At 40.9% G+C, this 20,549-nt stretch overlaps 1 protein-coding gene across 1 annotated transcript in view; it reads left to right on the top strand.

The window, feature by feature from the left end:
* LOC115919140 (glutarate-semialdehyde dehydrogenase-like) overlaps window positions 1–20,549 on the top strand; it is a 34,302-nt gene that overhangs the window by 9,611 nt on the left and 4,142 nt on the right. Inside the window, exons 2-8 of the mRNA XM_030972041.1 lie at window positions 1,681–2,076; window positions 14,180–14,263; window positions 14,856–15,026; window positions 17,138–17,254; window positions 17,591–17,734; window positions 19,743–19,886; window positions 20,273–20,428. Of these exons, the coding sequence (XP_030827901.1) occupies window positions 1,684–2,076; window positions 14,180–14,263; window positions 14,856–15,026; window positions 17,138–17,254; window positions 17,591–17,734; window positions 19,743–19,886; window positions 20,273–20,428 (1,209 nt within the window). The 5' untranslated portion in view covers window positions 1,681–1,683. The remainder of the gene's footprint in view (window positions 1–1,680; window positions 2,077–14,179; window positions 14,264–14,855; window positions 15,027–17,137; window positions 17,255–17,590; window positions 17,735–19,742; window positions 19,887–20,272; window positions 20,429–20,549) is intronic.

Here is a 20,549-nt window from a genome sequence, read left to right as displayed (position 1 = left end):
CCCCCCAAAAACGAACCATACCGGATGCATTATTGAATAATACACAAAATTGATTTTAAATGTACATTATGTAGAATTTTCTAATGAAAATACCCGATCTTACTGTGCCGATACCACATTGTCTTATTGCCCGTATCAGTATTAGGTATGAGCCAATATAAAATTATTATTCTTTATTCAGTTTAAATGCTTTTCCTCAAAAATAGTTTCGCTATTTTTTTAGGGTTGAGACGCTAAGAAATAGTTTCAAATGTACATTACACAAACCCTGAACCATTGCATAATGATGCGTGTTCTCTCTCTCTCTCTCTCTCTCTATTTATTTTAATCATGCATTATCAACTACATATAAAGCAGCAACAAAAAACTTAGGTTATCTGGGATAGGTGAAAGTGAGAGTTAAAAAGAAAGTCATGCTAAAACGGCGCTTCACCTCCCCCCCCCCCCCTCGAAAAACAAGAAGAAAAAATTATTTCCTCCACCTCCTCTCCAGCATCCCCCCCCCCCCCCGCTTTAATATTCACCGGCCGGCTGAGTCGGCGCAAAAATGTTCCCCAAAACAAATATATGTGCTCTTATCCACCCCCACCCCCCCCTCATTCGCCGTTCGCCGGCTGGCTGATTCGCCGCTAAATATTTTCTCAAGATTTGAGCCCCTCCCCCCCCCCCCCCCCCCCCCCCCCCCTCCTCTTGCCGCCGGCTGGATCCGCCCCTGCCCTTACCATCTCTGATAAGTGCCCCTTTACCGCTTACAATTGCCTCTTTTTCAAATATTAGTGTCTCTTATATTTTGACAACTGCCTCTTTCCCTTTGTATGCCGTCTTTATATTCTTATTAGTGCCCAATTTCATTTCTGATAAGTACCCCTTTTATTTTGACACGTGCCCATTATCATTTCTAATTAGTGCTATTTTCTTCTGATATATTATGCCTTTATCCATCTCTGGTGAGTGCCCCTTATTAAATGCGAGGAGTGCCTCCATTTTAACCTCTGGTAATTTCCCTTTTTACTTTGACATGTGCTTTTTTTTTCTTCTAATAGTGTACTATCCCTTTGGATATGTGCCCCCTTTTCGTTTCTCCATGCATTGTGCTCCTATAATTTAGAGTGATTAAGAGCAAATTTTCTTGAATTTCACCCTAAGCTGGCTCGCTACGCTCGCTCGCATTTAAAGTTGATATAATTATTTTTTCTTATTAAAGGGCTTTTCAGTCTTCCATGATTAGATTGTGCTTAAAACACCTTCAGGATTGTCTTTTCCTCTTTAAAACATACAATTTTTTGCACTGCGACCTCACAAAATACCATCACACCCAACTGCAAAGTACATGTATGATGCTTAGGCAGTGTCTTAGACCATGTAAAGAGAGAAACAAACATTGAAATCATCCCTGATAATGTAATCAAAATGTAGGGGTATATACCAATGTCTGAAAATTGTATTTTTCGGTTTGAGGTGCCCCTTTATAGGTGCCCCTTAAAACGCCTTAGCGCGGGCCCTGTGGTCTACGGTTTCTGTTGCGAATAGGCATACCCTCTTTTGTGTGTGTGGACGGATAAATGTAGTTCGGATGGAAGGGCTCAAAAATCCTGCTTTATATAAACACACAACATAAATTACTATCGGATGTATTATAAACCTACGTATATTTATTCGAATTTCGCATTGCTTTCATAGATTATGGCTCAGCAACTTGGACGTAGATTACCAGGAGCGGGCGCCCTCCTGACAATGCTGGTCCGCCGCGGATACCAAAGTGCATCCAATTCACCCTGTTTATCGTGGGCAGTCACTACATCAGCATCCAGGCAGCACGCACATAGATCACTCTTGAGTTACAAGCAATGGTCTAAGATGTCGACGTCTTCCAGCCACGGTTCGCTCTTCCACGACAAGGCCTTCATCAACGGTACTTGGGTAGATGCAAAGTCGGAAGCGACGTTCCAAGTCACAAATCCCGCCAATGGATCCACCATCGCGACGGTTGTCGATGGCAATGCCTCTGATATGGAGGAAGCGATCAAAGTCGCCAACGACACGTTTTATGGACCTTGGAGAGACACCACTGCAAAGGTTCGATTACTATTTTAATAAATATTTTATAAATACATAACTTTGACGATGAAGGAAGTGAATAAGGGAGAGGCTAAACCTTGATTAGAATAGTATAGTCCTACACAGAATTGTGAGATTATAGTTTTAGTTTCGAATCTAATGTGTGTATAATATGGTAAAGCTGTTTTCTGTAACATAAATTAGATCTAGTCTAGACCCTATACCAATCTAGACATTGTTCAGTTATGCCAGGCGCGGATCCAGGATTTCTTAGGGGAGGGGTCCAACTTTTTTTTTTTTTTGCTCCCGAAAATTTTAAAATCGCGCCGGCCGAAAAGTCGCTCAGTGGGGGGGTACAGAGCACAATTTTTTTTTTTTTTTTTTGCTACCGAAAATTTGAAAAAACGCGCCGGCCAAAATTTCGCTCAGTGGGGTGGGGGGGGGGGGGGGTGAGCACTTTTTTTTTTTTTTTGATCCTCAAAAAAATTTCAATTTGCACCCCCCCCCCCCCTTGAGCGCCAGGGGGGGGGGGCCCAACCCCCAAAAAAGTAAAAATCACGTGATTTTACATGATTTTTTTTTCTCAAGGGGGGGGGGGGGGGCCGGGCCCCCTGGGCCCCCCCCCCTGGATCCGCCACTGAGTTATGTATAGATCTATACACAATTTATTGCAATGTTGTTTTTCCGAGTCATTTTGTGATTTAGCATTGGATCCATTGAGCATAACTTTATTTGTTTTAATATATAGACATCAACTTGTGTGAATACAATTGTAATCGGAAAGACGTCCAAAACCAGTGTAAGGACCTGTAGCGACAAATGTTACAGTGCATTCATTTATAATTCACTGGTATACATATTGTGTTTTTAATCCAAAATGGCCGCTTTAGAAGTCATTGAGAGTTCGAGGATTTGGTATTACGCCATGTCCTCAGAACTGGTTTTAACTCGATTTATTATATAACGATGTTTATTCATTAGTATTTTGATCACATGACCAATTAACATAGATGTACGCGTATTTATTCATAAGTATTTAGATCACGTGCCTTATTAACATACATGTGCGCTTGTTTTGAACCAATCGCGCTGTAGTTGATTGGCGCTCTTCTGATTTTCCTGTGCGGGAATCAGTGAGCTGTTTTAATATTGGTATACACACATGCTGTTATTGTGTTGATATTTGTACCTAGAAAATTGTATCCAACGAGGATTGAACTGCTACGTCCCCGGACCATTCCCGGTGGACGTGCTCACCTATTTACATCTTGTACGTTTTGCAAGATATATTTTGACTCTCTCGATGTTCAACATTGACGACACTTTAATTCACCAGCAGTGAGAATAGAACATTTAATATGATCTAACGTTTTTCTCACCTGCATTATTGTTTGACAACCTTTTATCATCGACTTCATATATATTGTCTCGACATTTGATTCTTCGACCTGCATCGCAAGTCACTGAAGTTGATCTATTGACATTGACTGCATCATCATTGTATTCATGTGTTAACTGATTCATCATCGTTGTCTTCATCACCGTTGTCTTCATCATCGCTGTCTTCACCAGCGTCGTCTTCATCGTCGACTTCATCATCGCTGTCTTCACCAGCGTCGTCTTCATCATTGTTGTCATCATCGTTGTCTTCAACATCGTCTTCATCATCGTGGTATTCACCTAGCGTCGATCATCGTCTGCATATCCTACGCGATCGACAACCAGCTCGTCGACCACTGTTTTCGACTAGGCCTAGCTAGTTTCTACATCTACCTAGAACTTGAAGAAGATCTACTTTGAATTCAACTCCAATGACTCACGTAACGTTAATTATATTGTGATTTATGCTTTGCATTGTTTATCATTGTGAGGCCTTATTTTGACTGACTGAGTGCCTGTTGTTGAGTGCGTACGCTTACTAACACATATTTTACATGTTTATAATTGCACTAGTTCTAGGCCTATGCCTGGACTGGTCTACTGATCTAGATTTGCTATAGTCTAGATCCACCGATATATTGTTGTATTCTCGTGTTGTGCATTCCGTACACATACACAAGTAGAGATTTGTTTAGCGGTTTCTTGAACCACAATATTTCGTGCCTATGTAAGTAAATCTAAACGCTGTCTAGCTTAGATTTGAGTAGTATTTTCTTGACTGTTATTCATGCAGTGTGAATGATAATTAACTGACTTGTTTTAGTACTGTTTTAAGTTGTACTGAACAGCTAGACTCCTGATATTTCGAGACTTGTATTCAGCGGTAATCATTAATACCATAGTGACTAAGTTGAGTCTCCTTTACATTAATGTGCTGTTGGAAGTTATCTATGTTTGATTATTAATAGTAACTACCAAGGGCCTAGTGATAGTTTAATTGTCTGTCACTGTTGAGATAGACAGAAGAGGTTTCTGATAATTCTGTAATCATTGTATCTTATGTGAAATTATAGAATATAGAACCAGTTTTTAACCATAATCAATTTGTCTGGATGTGATCATTTATTAAGTGTTTTCTTGTCTGGAGGGATACTGCTTTTTAGTAGTTTAATTAAAAAAGGGAATTATGTGGGATTACTAGTTAACACGCAACATAGTCCATACCCCATGTAGTTTTCAAAATTGGTGACCCCGACGTGATCCCCCTGAGATAAGAAACATTTAGTTAGATTACCTTTGCTTATTAATATTTTTTGTTTACCATTAGGTAATCACATTTCTTACTGATACACTGAATTTAGATTTGTGAACAGTGGACGTGGCGCGGCGTCATGACTGAAACCAATACTCTTCAGCACCAAGTTGCTGCGCTCACGAAATTGGTCAAGGAATTGACCGCCACTATCGTTTGCATGCGGAGCCGAAGCAGCAGCATGAGCAGCAACCGGAAGCGCGACTCATCCGGCTATAAATCAGCGAGCACTTCTGAAGTTTGCTGGTATCATGAGAAGTGGGGTGACAAGGCTCACCAGTGCCGCCCGCCATGCACATATAGCAAGCCGGCGGAAAACAACTAGGCCAGGAGGTGGGCGCGACACCCCTCACTGGCCCTCTTCGTGACGGTCGCTTGTTCTATGTCACAGATAGAGATTCTGGGACAACGATTTTTGGTCGATACGGGTGCCGCGGTAAGCGTAATTCCTGCCAACACCGCTGATAAGAGGCACCTTATGCCACTCGTTTTGCAGGCTGCAAACAAGACGCGCATATGCACATATGGGCAGCGTGAGCTCACAGTGTGTATTGGGCTGCGGCGTTCGTTTAAGTGGTCATTCATATTGGCCGATGTTTCGCAGCCTATCCTCGCGCAGATTTTTTGAGGCATTACGGCTTACTAGTGGATTTGCGCACCACCGACTTTGGGATGCCACCACTAGTCTGTCCGTACATGGCATCGCCTCCGACTTACCGTCGCTGAATCTCACAATAGTGCAAGTAGACTCCGATTCTGTCTACAAACGCTTACTTGCCGAGTTCACGGAAGTAACTCGGCCCATGTTTAAGAACTGTCCGTTGAAACATGACGTCACACATAGAATACTCACAACCGGCCCACCAGCTTCGGCACGACCTCGACGCTTAGCGCCGGACAAACACAAGATCGCTAAAGACGAGTTTGGCCGGTTACTCGATTTGGGCATTGTCGAGCCCTCAGACAGTTCATGGGCGTCGCCGCTCCACATGGTGCCAAAGAAGTCAGGCGGTTGGCGACCATGTGGCGATTACCGCGCTCTTAATCGCGTGACCGTCCCGGATCGCTATCCCATTCCGCACCTTCACGACTTTGCCGCACAGTTGCGAGACAAGTGCGTATTTTCCAAAGTTGACTTAGTGCGCGCATATCATCAGATCCCCGTACACCCTGATGATGTGAAGAAGACCGCGTTGACAACCCCTTTTGGGTTATTCCATTTCCGACGCATGCCATTCGGACTACGCAACGCGGCGCAAACCTTTCAAAGGTTTATTGATCGGGTCGTCCGTGACCTGCCATTTGTATTCGTGTATCTTGATGATATTCTTGTTGCCAGCGAGAATCCCGAACAGCACGAGACTCATTTGCGCCAGCTGTTCACAAGCCTCCGTGATTATGGAGTAGTAGTGCATCCTGACAAATGCCAGTTTGGAGTCGAAGCACTAGACTTTCTAGGGCACCATGTGAATGCCAGGCGTCTCCCCGATGGATGACAAGGTCGCGGTAATTCGCAAATTTCCGCGCCCTACCTCGCTACGCCAGCTGCGCCGGTTCTTAGGCATGGTTAATTTTTACCGCCGATTTATGCCTAAGTGCGCATCCTCGCTGGCCGCCTTGACTGATTTGCTGCGCAAGCAACCTAAGCGCTCTCGAAAGGCGTTAGATTGGTCCCCTGTGTGCGACTCTGCTTTCGCGGCTGTCAAAGAGGACCTCGCGACGTCACGATGCTTACATACCCGTCTGTTGAGCTACCTACAAGCCTCGCGGTAGACGCTTCCGATCTCGCCGTAGGTGGTGTGTTACAGCAACTCCATGAAGGGGAGTGGCGACCGCTTGCGTTCTTTTCTCGCCGCCTCAAGCCTCCCGAGACTAGGTATAGTACCTTTGGTCGAGAGCTGCTAGCCATTTACCTCGGAATACGCCATTTCCGATACTTCTTAGAGGGGCGTGATTTTTTTGTTTTTACAGACCACAAGCCTCTTACCTTCGCACTCAAGACATCGCCCGATCGACATTCCCCTAGGGAAGCGCGGCAACTCGATTACGTGTCACAGTTTACCTCCGACATACGCCATATTCGAGGCGTTGATAATCAGGTAGCTGATGCACTTTCTCGCACCGAGATTGACTCAGTGCAATTACCGAACTCGATTAACCTGCGTGTAGTCGCGACCGACCAAGTCGATGACGTTGAGCTCGCTGCTCTGCGCTCAGACACGTCAACCTCGCTCAAATTTGAGAAGGTCCTCCTTCCGGAAGGGGACGCGCACATTTGGTGCGACATGTCCACAGGGCATCCGCGGCCGTATGTATCGGTAGCGCACCGTCGATCGTTGTTTGACAATCTGCACAATCTCGCGCATCCGGGCATTAAAGCTTCGCAAAAGCTTATAGCGGCCCGTTTTGTGTGGCGGGGTATGAACAAGGACATTTGTACATGGGCGCGTACTTGCATCCCATGTCAGCGCGCAAAGATCCAACGTCATACGCACTCACCACTTGGCACTTTTGCCAACCCCGATGCCCGTTTTGCACACGTTCATATTGATCTTGTTGGGCCACTACCGCCCTCGAAAGGGCACATTTATCTGCTGACTTGTATCGACAGGTTCACCCGTTGGCCCGAAGCGATCCCGATAGCGGATGCCACTGCCGAGACAGTAGCCATAGCTCTAGTGGAGAACTGGGTAGCTCGCTTTGGAGCTCCAGCCACGATTACGCATGATCGAGGTCGTCAGTTTCAATCTGCGCTTTTCACTGCATTAGCTAATTTGCTAGGTTGTCGGACCATAGCCACCACGGCCTACCACCCGCAGGCCAACGGTATGGTGGAACGGTTCCATCGGCAACTTAAAGCCTCTCTCAAATCTCAACCCGAGCCGAACCGTTGGCAAGAATACCTTCCTTTGGTCATGTTGGGTATCCGCGCAGCTATTAAGGAAGACATCAGAGCTTCCGCTGCCGAACTAGTCTACGGGACGGCGTTGCGTCTTCCAGGCCAGCTGATAGTGCCTACGCGACACGATACTGTTGACCCCGCGGACTACGTCCAACGCTTGAAGGACCATATGTCTGTTTTAGCGCCTACAGCGACACGTAGGTCACCACAGACCAGTTTTGTACATAGGTCTCTCGATACTTGTACGCATATTTTCTTGCGTATCGATGCTGTCCGTAAGCCATTACAGCCTCCGTATTTGGGTCCGTTCAAGGTTCTCAAACGAAACCCGAAGTTTTTCGTTATTGAGCAAAAGGGCAAGCATGTTTCTGTAAGCATTGATCGACTGAAACCCGCATTTTTGGAAAGCGTTTCGGCTAGGACTACCGCGGCTGACGTGCCTCTAGAGGGAGAGCCTACCGTCTCCTCCCCTCTGCGCACAGCACTTCGCGCAACCTCTGCGCCTGCTCCTGCACCTGCTCCTACGCCTGCTCCTGCTCTGGTGAAATCGCAACCTGCTGCGCGTGTCACACGTTCAGGCCGCCACGTCCACTGGCCGCAAAGGTTCGTTCAGGTTCACTACATTGAACGTGTCGCATAAATAGTGGTTATTTTCATGTATATTAATGTATTTTGTACATATGTTTCCTTTATATTTTTAATTGTGTATTTTCGCCCCTCGGAGCTTACGCAAGCTCGGGTCTAGTAGGGGGGTTAATGTAGCGACAAATGTTACAGTGCATTCATTTATAATTCACTGGTATACATATTGTGTTTTTAATCCAAAATGGCCGCTTTAGAAGTCATTGAGAGTTCGAGGATTTGGTATTACGCCATGTCCTCAGAACTGGTTTTAACTCGATTTATTATATAACGATGTTTATTCATTAGTATTTTGATCACATGACCAATTAACATAGATGTACGCGTATTTATTCATAAGTATTTAGATCACGTGCCTTATTAACATACATGTGCGCTTGTTTTGAACCAATCGCGCTGTAGTTGATTGGCGCTCTTCTGATTTTCCTGTGCGGGAATCAGTGAGCTGTTTTAATATTGGTATACACACATGCTGTTATTGTGTTGATATTTGTACCTAGAAAATTGTATCCAACGAGGATTGAACTGCTACGTCCCCGGACCATTCCCGGTGGACGTGCTCACCTATTTACATCTTGTACGTTTTGCAAGATATATTTTGACTCTCTCGATGTTCAACATTGACGACACTTTAATTCACCAGCAGTGAGAATAGAACATTTAATATGATCTAACGTTTTTCTCACCTGCATTATTGTTTGACAACCTTTTATCATCGACTTCATATATATTGTCTCGACATTTGATTCTTCGACCTGCATCGCAAGTCACTGAAGTTGATCTATTGACATTGACTGCATCATCATTGTATTCATGTGTTAACTGATTCATCATCGTTGTCTTCATCACCGTTGTCTTCATCATCGCTGTCTTCACCAGCGTCGTCTTCATCGTCGACTTCATCATCGCTGTCTTCACCAGCGTCGTCTTCATCATTGTTGTCATCATCGTTGTCTTCAACATCGTCTTCATCATCGTGGTATTCACCTAGCGTCGATCATCGTCTGCATATCCTACGCGATCGACAACCAGCTCGTCGACCACTGTTTTCGACTAGGCCTAGCTAGTTTCTACATCTACCTAGAACTTGAAGAAGATCTACTTTGAATTCAACTCCAATGACTCACGTAACGTTAATTATATTGTGATTTATGCTTTGCATTGTTTATCATTGTGAGGCCTTATTTTGACTGACTGAGTGCCTGTTGTTGAGTGCGTACGCTTACTAACACATATTTTACATGTTTATAATTGCACTAGTTCTAGGCCTATGCCTGGACTGGTCTACTGATCTAGATCTGCTATAGTCTAGATCCACCGATATATTGTTGTATTCTCGTGTTGTGCATTCCGTACACATACACAAGTAGAGATTTGTTTAGCGGTTTCTTGAACCACAATATTTCGTGCCTATATATGTAAGTAAATCTAAACGCTGTCTAGCTTAGATTTGAGTAGTATTTTCTTGACTGTTATTCATGCAGTGTGAATGATAATTAACTGACTTGTTTTAGTACTGTTTTAAGTTGTACTGAACAGCTAGACTCCTGATATTTCGAGACTTGTATTCAGCGGTAATCATTAATACCATAGTGACTAAGTTGAGTCTCCTTTACATTAATGTGCTGTTGGAAGTTATCTATGTTTGATTATTAATAGTAACTACCAAGGGCCTAGTGATAGTTTAATTGTCTGTCACTGTTGAGATAGACAGAAGAGGTTTCTGATAATTCTGTAATCATTGTATCTTATGTGAAATTATAGAATATAGAACCAGTTTTTAACCATAATCAATTTGTCTGGATGTGATCATTTATTAAGTGTTTTCTTGTCTGGAGGGATACTGCTTTTTAGTAGTTTAATTAAAAAAGGGAATTATGTGGGATTACTAGTTAACACGCAACATAGTCCATACCCCATGTAGTTTTCAAAAGACCCACACAAGATAAAACTAGTCTTACATGTTTGATGACTTGAGCTGCACTGTTGGATTTTAATACAACCACAAAATGGCTGCCAAGATGGCTGACATGCAGTCCTTCAAACAATAATAGGGACTTTTAGATTTGCGTGGACTGATATACGTGTGACGTCCATTCAAGGCAGTGCATTAAAAGGACGTCGATCGTAGCAATCCCTATTGTCTTCGTGCGAATCTAAAAGTCCCTAATAACCAATCACAAGATTGGACAGGAAGTATGTAACCAATAGAAAATATAGAGTGCCATGTGCCTATAGTGTGCTGGGTTGAATAGCTAAGAGATAGGAAGAGTGTGTACGGCTTTCATCGAAAGGGTGCGGTGCGGTGCGGCGCGGTGTGGTGTGCTCAACGCACCCATTCGATAAAAGAGGGGGGCCTTTTCTCGAAAGGGTGCGTTGAGAGCGGAGTACCGTTTTAACACAACCTTTCGATGAAAGCGGGGGGGCTTTTCTCGAAAGGGTGCGTCGACTAGTCTTTCGCATCAGTCGTTTAAAATGAGGATCTCGGACAGAAGGTAATAGTTGCCAACTTAAGTATATCGAAAATGTATTAAATAAAATGGAATGGTCTTGATTACAGAGTGGTCTCTTTGATGGGGGAGACAGAGAGAAGGAAAAAAGGGAAAGGGAAGATAAAAGGAAAGAAAGAAGAATAAGAAGAGAAGAGGGAAAGGTGGGGGGCGAAGGACTCTTGCCCCCCCCCCCGTCAAAAAATAAATCAGAGAGAGAGAGAAGGGAAAGGGAAAGAGAAGATAAAAGGAAAGAAAGAAGAGGAAGAAGAAGAAAAGAGGGAAACGTGGGCAAAGGGCTTTTGCCTCCTCCCCCCCCCCCGCCAACAAATAAATAGGAGAGAGAGAGAGAGATAGAGAGAAGGGAAGGGAAAGGGAAAGAAAATATAAAAGGAAAGAAAGAAGAAGAAGAAGGAAAGAGGGAAATGGGGGAAGGGCGAAAGGGAGAGAGAGAGAGAGAGAGAGAGAAGGGAAAGGGAAATGGAAAGAGAATATAAAAGGAAAGAAAGAAGAGGAAGAAGAATAAAAGAAAAGAGGGAAACGGGGCGAAGGGCTCTTGCCTCCTCCCCCCCCGCCAACACATAAATATAAGGAGAGAGAGAGAGAGAGAGAGAAGGAAAGAAAATATAAAAGGAAAGAAAGAAGAAGAAGAAGGAAAGATGGATACGGAGGAAGGGTGAAAGGTTCTTACCTCCCCCCCCCCCCTCCCGCCAAAAAAAAAAAAAAAATAAGAGAGGGAGAGAGAGGTAAGAACCTTTCGCCCTTCCCCCGTATCCATCTTTCCTTCTTCTTCTTCTTTCTATCCTTTTATATTTTCTTTTCCTTTCCCTTCTCTCTCTCTCTCTCTCCTATTTATTTGTTGGCGGGGGGGGGGGGGAGAGGCAAAAGCCCTTTGCCCCCGTTTACCTCTTTTCTTCTTCTTCCTCTTCTTTCTTTCCTGTTATCTTCTCTTTCCCTTTCCCTTCTCTCTCTCTCTGATTTATTTTTTGGCGGGGGGGGGGGGGGGCGGGGGGCAAGAGTCCTTCGCCCCCCCCCACCTTTCCCTCTTCTCTTCTTATTCTTCTTTCTTTCCTTTTATCTTCCCTTTCCCTTTTTTCCTTCTCTCTGTCTCCCCCATCAAAGAGACCACTCTGTAATCAAGACCATTCCATTTTATTTAATACATTTTCGATATACTTAAATTGGCAACTATTACCTTCTGTCCGAGATCCTCATTTTAAACGACTGATGCGAAAGACTAGTCGACGCACCCTTTCGAGAAAAGCCACCCCGCTTTCATCGAAAGGGTGTGTTAAAACGGTACTCCGCTCTCAACGCACCCTTTCGAGAAAAGGCCCCCCTCTTTTATCGAATGGGTGCGTTGAGCACACCACACCGCGCCGCACCGCACCGCACCCTTTCGATGAAAGCCAGTGTGTGGCGGTGTGATGCTATGGCATGCAGGTAATCTGCATGAAGATGAATGAATAGGGACAGCAAACAATAGAAGCCAAAAGCTAGCAGACATGAGAGAATGAATGTAGGTCAGGAGTGTGCTGAAGCATATCAGAGTGGAAAGCTAAATGTACAGTGTAAAATAAACAAGTAACCATCCGGCTCGGTAAAATTAAAACCTTACACCAGTATAAATTATATTTTTTTATATCCATTTTCGTTTTTCTTGGGCATTAGAGATAGCTGATGTCTTTATTTCTTATAACGAGATATAATACTTTCCATACAATGCGATCGATTTTGATAAGGACAATGTTACAATTTATTTTAAATTAGTCTACGCTTAATATAAAGAAAGACATCATAATTGAATCATAAATATTGTTGAGGTACTTTTGTTCAGCTCAGTAACAAGGAATAAATGCATTGTACCTTCTGCCTATGTGAATATAATAACTCGTCATGCAGTGATGGATTACTTTTTAATACTTGGGAAGAAGTTCCGTAGTATGGATAATTGGATATAATAATTGTATCCGTCTTGTCTGACCATTATCATGATTATAAAAACGTTATCTGTCTATAGAATGATATTCATCCAAATCACCGTGCTCTCCATTGTTGATGTGATGAAGTGATGTTTTCAGGACGGGGAAGGAAAGTTGTCGATGTTATGACCAAATTTTGTTCAATACTCTGGACAAGTAGACTTTAGACCTCTTCATATCGAGAAGCTGTATACATGAATGTACTGCATACTTCATTTTCATTTTCTTCCTCTTTCTATAACCACAACAATGCAGATGTCTGGCCGAATGCCAATAATTTTCTCACTGTGTTTCGTACTCTCGTTAGTACATGACTTATACAAGAAATAATGCCAAGCATTTTGTGTATACATGCACTTACGAAAATACGAATCACAATTAGAATTTATGCAGATATTGTTGAAATATATCTTTTGTGCCTCATATAGTTAATACCTATTACTCAATAAGCCACCTTACCTTCTGTTTTCTTTCAAAATATATTAGACCCTTGACTTTTAAACCGAGGAATAGTGAGATGCAGCGAAATACAATAATATTCATTTTTTATCAAACTATTATCTTCATTTTTTCGTTCATCAAAGTTTATACATAATATGATGATGATGAACCATCCCACCATCAGTTGGTTTATTTTCATATTTCCAGTATGATAGCAAAATGAACGATTTTAGAAAAAGTGATTCAGAGTTAATTAAACTTTCGTTTGTATTCAGAGAAGAAGAAAAATCAGAGAAACAATCACTGAATAATAATTCGAATCGGACAGTGAAAAAGAAAGCCATCAATTTTAAACACTTGAGATCATCATTGAATACTGATTGATTTGAGTGTTTAAATATTTATTTATTCATTATGTCAAGAATTATGTCAGTTTAAGAATCCCCCATTTATGAGTGATGTATAAGCTAGTATTTATTTTTAAATCAGGTCCACTAATGTGTAAAGTAATGTTTGGCTAACAGACTTTCAAGGCAATCTCCATACGCTATCACATTGCCTTAGAAATCATGTACGTATTAGTTTGTACTGTTGCACATTCGAAAATATGACACACGAGGTTATTGCTAAAGCCTGGTTTTCTCAAGTGTTTGCGATCGTGTTAATTTATCTTTGATGATACTACTAACTATTATAGGCCTACCCTTGCAATATTATACCTGAAATATGAATCGGTGACGAAATCCCCATTTAAAAGCTGTCAGCTCTATTGGTTTTCTTTATTCATCAGCAGTGCCATATCCAATAATATTATTGTTGCTTTGCCCGATGACCCTCCTACAATACATTTGTTTGGCGAGGTCGAGGACAGTTAAAGAATTAGGAGATACACAAACTGGCAATTGTGTTGGCATTTTGGTTTACAAGAGTAGGCCTACAGGTATTTTTTAAAGCAAGTTTTCTTGATTTTCAGGAGAGGGGCATAATTCTTCGACGATGGGCAGAACTAATGATGCAGAATCAAGAAGAGCTAGCCAAACTGTTGACATCAGAAAATGTGAGTCATTCATTACTAAAGTCTATTATGTTCGCTGTTTGTTTGTTCAATCTGTTCAATTTGTTCTATGATTTTCAATCATTAAACGTGTCATGATATTGACAAGGTACAGCTATACATGAATTTGTCTTTAGATTGTTTTTAAATCTTAATGTATTATTTTATTGATGATGGTAATCAAAGTCCTGGTCTTCTCTGAATATACCTAATAATATCCAATATGGAATCTGTGGGGTTGACCGAATTAATTCTGATATCAACAGTTCAAAACCCAAACTGGTCATCATTCTGTTAGATTCAGACAAATTGATTGCATGAGAAGCATTTTAAGATGAATGTACAATATAAGTGATTCTGGTTGGGCATGATATACTCTTTTCAGCATTATTATTTTGCGCCATGAATTGGAAGATAACCGGAATTAAACTGCAGTATATCTCTGTGACTTTTAAAGAAAAAGCACGAAACTATACGGCCAAATATTATAATTGATTGACAATCATCATTTCTAGTGCATAAAACATAAGGGAATTCAACGGAGCAGGATCGAGTTTCATTTTTTAAACAATACTATTTTCCACATCGATTTTAGGGCAAGCCTTTGTCGGAAGCAATGGGTGAGATCGGCTATGCAGCATCTTTTAACGAATGGTTCTCAGAAGAAGCTCGTCGATCCTATGGTGATGTTGTCTCATCTCCTGTCAAGACGAAAAGGATGATATTCATTCGACAACCTGTAGGGGTAGCAGCTATGATTACACCTGTAAGTATAATACCTCATGAAACAAATACAGTCATGTACAAATATACTCTTCATCTTATATTATTGTCAGGTGCACGGGTGATCCAATTTAATGCTCCAGCGACAATTGATAGCTTTAGTTTCCTGAAGGTCATGAACGAGTGGATATGCCCTGCAAGTGCAAATATCACAATCGACCAATTGTTAATAAGGTCAAATTTATCTTTGGTTACACAACTTCCCGAACTGTTTACCTACCCCTGTACCGACCCTTGTACATACATCATGTTCGCCGTAGCTGAAGAACATTATACTGAAACTGCCAGTTTGATATTTGTATAATATTTTCAAAGTTACATCAAAGTCATATAATATGAGAGTATAATATGCATAATAAATGAGCCTCCATAATAGAACGTTAGAGTCCATATAGGTAATAGTTAGCGAGGGTGTGATTTTGAAAGGATAAACGAGTTAGGTACCGGTAGTTGTTTTTAAAATCTTGTTTGCAACTCAACAAACAGAGCCTCTTAAAAGAGAAAGAGAGATAGAGAGAGAGGGAGGGGGGGGGGGTGGGGGGGGGTGGGTTGGTTGGGGGAGGCATGTTCATAATATTATGGTTACCTCTGACTGACCTCATTTGCTTTAGAATGATTAGATCTGTTTATTAATATTTAAATGCATGTTTCTCTTTTTAATCCCTGGTAAACATGCATCCATCCCATTCACCTGCTATGAATAATGGATCTCAATGAATGGAATCCACTTTTTGCATACATTATTTGCTGATTAGTCGGGCAAGCCTCTGAAAAGCTTCATGATTGTCCAGAGAAATTTTGTTTAAAAAGTATGCATCAACGTAGTAAACTAGTCTCCTGTAAAATCATAGCTTAGAAGTTAGATTGCTAGGTTTGTGTTGATTACCGTTTCCCTGGTTTAATATTGTTCAGTTCCTATCTTTCAACAACTACTGGAATACCAAATTGCTTTCCATACACCCTGTATATCTCTTCCGAATTCTGAAATTATGTCACTGTATTATGTATGTGAAAGATCATCGCTTATCAAGAAAAGACAACAATAAAGCAAAGATCAATATTGATAGCTGTAAACCTATAGCCCCTGAAAAGAAAATATACGATTAAAAACAAATCGTTTCAGAATTTGTACTTTGATAATAAAATTACTGTTCCCGGTTTGTGTACATTATGTTTATGTTATTTGAATTGAAGCTCGTATGGTTTTAAAAAGGGTTTAAAAAGCAATTGGCAGAAGAACATTGTAAACATAGCCCATGAAAAGTAAATATACAAGTTCAAACAAAGCGTTTTACAAAACCCCCTTTTGCTCTCTACATGTTTATGTTATTTGAATTGAAGCTCTGATGATGAAACAAGTAATTTTATTCAGGTGGTAGTTGTCCGGGAATCGTGTGTAACATGTTTTCAAAAACGCCCGACTTATGACGTCTTTATGTAAATCAATAATCGTAATGATAACATATTGCTTATCACTCTGTAAATATGAAGAACGCCATGTCATTGTCAGCCTTATATTAGCAGTATATCCGAAGAGCTGGTATCTCTTTGGTATAGGCTATCTGAATACATTGAACTTTGTCACTATATTAAGGTATAACGTTCACTAAAGCTTGATATATAACATTTCAAAAACTAGTTTTGCGTTATTATACAATGGTTTTGAATTTAAGCTGACTCAAGCAATTTAAAACTACATGAATTACATACATAATTATTGGGGAGGGGGGCGAGGGAGGGGGGTGCGCGAGGGACCAATACTTTGGATTGTTTTTTAGAATTTAGCAGTCGTCGTCATAACTTTCATATGTGTAGTGGCAGATCTGATTTTTCTTTCTTTCTAAATTTGTATGATTTGATTAAATAATTTCATTAAGTTATCATTAAAATTTGTCATGTTGCAAGTTCTTTTTTTTCTTCATGAACCCTTACTGCATTAAGGGGGGGGGGGAGGGGTTCATTACAGTAAATCTATGTAACTCATGTTTTTCTAATTCATCATCACATATTTTGTTTCTCTTCTCCCTTCATCATATTATAGCACCAGTCAGATAATGCTTGGTAGCAATTATTTTTTTTTTCTCAAAATTTCAGTGGAATTTTCCCAGTGCAATGATTACGAGAAAAGCTGCCGCAGCGATCGCAGCTGGATGCACGGTGGTCGTCAAACCAGCAGAAGATACGCCTCTGTCGGCGCTTGCCTTGTGTGAGGTATACCTGATTTACAACCTTTCATCTCTTTCGGTGGATATTCCTGTATCCTAAATGCAGAAGTCAATTGTTGCAGCTACCAATAACAATGGAGAAGTTCTCTTCAAAATTCTGAGAGTTCTTGATAGTTGTCAAATTGAAGGGTTATAAATGCAATTTGTTGAAACAGGGAGTAAAAATATCACCATGACAATAAACGTTTAGATAATAATATTTTGTCGTCACCATTAATTTTTGGCCGTCATCATTATCTACATTCATGACCGTATATTATTCATAATAAAACATTAAAGCTATGATGGTTAAGTACCGAATTTGTTCTTGTATATATTGTAGTTGGCCAACCAAGCGGGACTACCTGCTGGTGTGTTCAACGTGGTTCCATGTTCTCGATCCCATGCTGCAGACGTGGGAAGGGTTATGTGTGAGAGTCCTCTGGTGGCTAAGATATCCTTCACAGGTTCAACTCAAACTGGAAAGGTTGGTCTATGATATCATATTATAATAACAGGTACTCAGTTTTTGTATAGCGCTCATTAGAATCACTAAGCACTTCCAAACTTGGAGATTATTACCCGGCTTTAGCTGTGCTGCCATTGCGACGCTCTAGCATTTCAAAGAATAAATTCACGACAGGTACCCATTTACATCACCTGGGTTGAATGTGGCAAATGTAGATCAATGTCGTGGCAAATGTAGATCAATGTCTTGCCAAAGGACATTAGTGCCGCGGCGGGGCTCGAACCGTGGACTATATGCTCTTCCTTATGATTTTCTTTAAAATACAGGTGTGCTCAGGGACAGAAGTCTCTCTTTATAGATGAGCTAGGTGTACACACCTTAAAATCTCTGAGAAGCACCCCCCCCCCAAAAAAAAAAAACAACAACAAAAAAACACAACAACAACGAGGTCATCTATTTTTTGTTTTTATAAACACACACTACAAAAAATTGGGATGGGGGTCGCAATGGCTTGCGATCGTACCCATGGAAACCTCCTCCCTTGTGAAGGGTCTCATGTGCAATTTGCCATAAAAGAATCCAGTATAAGACGTGGACAGTCATTTAGGTAAGAATAGTCAAGAGCATGAAAGACAGTTAAACTTCTCTGGTATCACCAAACTTGTTCATTTGAATCGCTAAAAAGTGCCCCTTATAAAACTTTTTGACATTGCCACTTTGATCTACTAAAAACTACTTTTGATAGTAAATGATATTGGAAATCAATTATTTCACGAAACGCACGAGCACTCATGGCGCGCGAAGCAATCATGATTTTGCAAATCAGTTATTTCACGAGGCGGCACGTGCAATATGTCGTCGTGCAGAATAGGGCCTAAACGTGATTTTGGCAATCAGATGTTTCACAAAATGGCACATAGGAATGCGAACTTGAATTTCTTGGCGTTAGTGGCAAGGGGAATTCGTTCGTTTGTTGATTTATGTAACATAGAATAGGGCAATTCCACGGTAACGGAAGGACACTCAGACAAGATTTTTGAACTTCAGGTTCATACTAAAAGAAATGTTTTATTAGTATGTATTAAACTATGGGGAACAAAATGTGTTTCAGTCAAGTGGAAAGCTTCATCAACTTCACAAAGTTTGGATAAACACTAATTAACTGGAAAAAACCATGTCCATTTTTATGTCCTTCCGTTACCGAGATAATTAATATGCACATTCTTAAACTACTTAACTATAATGACAATTTTTTTGGGGAGAATTAAAGGCACTTATATAGGTATTATATCTGTACTGTTTCACATCTTATACTAATAAAACAGTTCTTTTAGTATGAACCTGAAGTTCAAAAATCTTGTCTGAGTGTCCTTCCGTTACCGTGGAATTGCACAATAGGCCTACAATCACCTTTGTAGAGGTACTTTATATTTCCAATATCATAATTATACACTCTGCGCGCGAGAGGAGGTGCCGTTTTGTGGAAGAATTCTCAGGTCATTTAGCGCGAAGGCGTTATTTCACGAAATGACCCCTTTGTTTGCGGCATTGCAGTGTTTTCATATAGAACAGATAATCGTATTATTTTAATGGATATAAAGAGTAAATTCTCCTCTTTCCTACCTTGCTAAGTCTGCAAATGTTGGTTCTTGCAAACACTTAAAAAAACAGTATAGAAAAAAAGGAGCCTTTCATCGCATTTTTCAAAGATCAAGTTCTTGCTGTTTTGCTGTGCGTGAGCCACTTCGTGAAATCATCGACGATTTTTACTTCCCAGCTGTCAGTAGTGACATTCATGCCTGCAGTTTCGACCAATCAGAGGCCTAGAATATTCATATGCGCTATATAATAAAAGTTATCCACTCTGACGTCACGATTATCAAAAAATAGAAGGGTTTGCTCTTCCCTTTATGTTTACACTGTTATGAATTCTCAAGATGAATAAGCAACATTGTTTAAGGTGAGTGCATTCATCGTTTTAACATGCATGTTATTGTTAAGACTATAAATTTTTCTTTTATTTCAGATCTTACTAAAGCAGTCGGCAGATACAGTCAAACGGGTTTCCATGGAACTCGGTGGCAACGCACCATTTATTGTGTTCAACTCGGCTGATGTAGACGCCGCCGTCTCTGGCGCCATGGTCTGCAAATTCCGCGGGTCAGGACAGGTCTGAATGAACACAATTTTCTTTCCTACGTTAAACATTATTATTCCCCAGTGAAACATTTAATGGGATGTTCAACCAAATTGAGAGTCTTGTTACACAACTATTACTTGAAAGACAGAGGTTTACATGAAATATAGTAATACCTTTATGTCACGTTACAAAATGTAATTGGATGTGTACGGTTCCACTAGGCCTACCAAGAAATTTATTTGTTTTATTAATCATAAATTATTGCGATTTAAATATCAATTTTACGTATTCGGAAGTAGAAATCAGTATACGTCTTATGTTTTGCTTTTCTCCGCTGTGCATTTAATCATAATAATTATGTGGTCTATGAAGTGATTGTTTTGTGTTAACTGTAATTTATGTTTCATCCCCTATAGACATGCGTATGTGCCAACCGAATCTTTGTGCAAGAGGAGGTGTACGACGAGTTTTGTCAAAAAATGGCGGCTGAAGTCGAAAAATTGGTCGTCGGTGACGGCATGGACTCTAAAACAACACAAGGTCCTCTTATCAACGTGAAAGGGGTGGATAAGGTAGACGGCTTCATTCAAAGAATATAGAAAGAATTGTAGTTGATGAGATGTGAATCTTCTAGCTGACCTTTCAGGAATTCGATAATTATGTGAACAGAGTATTTCAAGAATTTCAAGAAGA

This window comes from Strongylocentrotus purpuratus, unplaced genomic scaffold (assembly GCF_000002235.5).
Source record: "Strongylocentrotus purpuratus isolate Spur 01 unplaced genomic scaffold, Spur_5.0 spur5_scaffold_6, whole genome shotgun sequence".
Taxonomy (NCBI): Eukaryota; Metazoa; Echinodermata; class Echinoidea; order Camarodonta; family Strongylocentrotidae; genus Strongylocentrotus; species Strongylocentrotus purpuratus.
The sequence above is the reverse complement of the archived record's forward strand: the minus strand, read 5'-3'. Positions and strand labels throughout refer to the sequence as shown.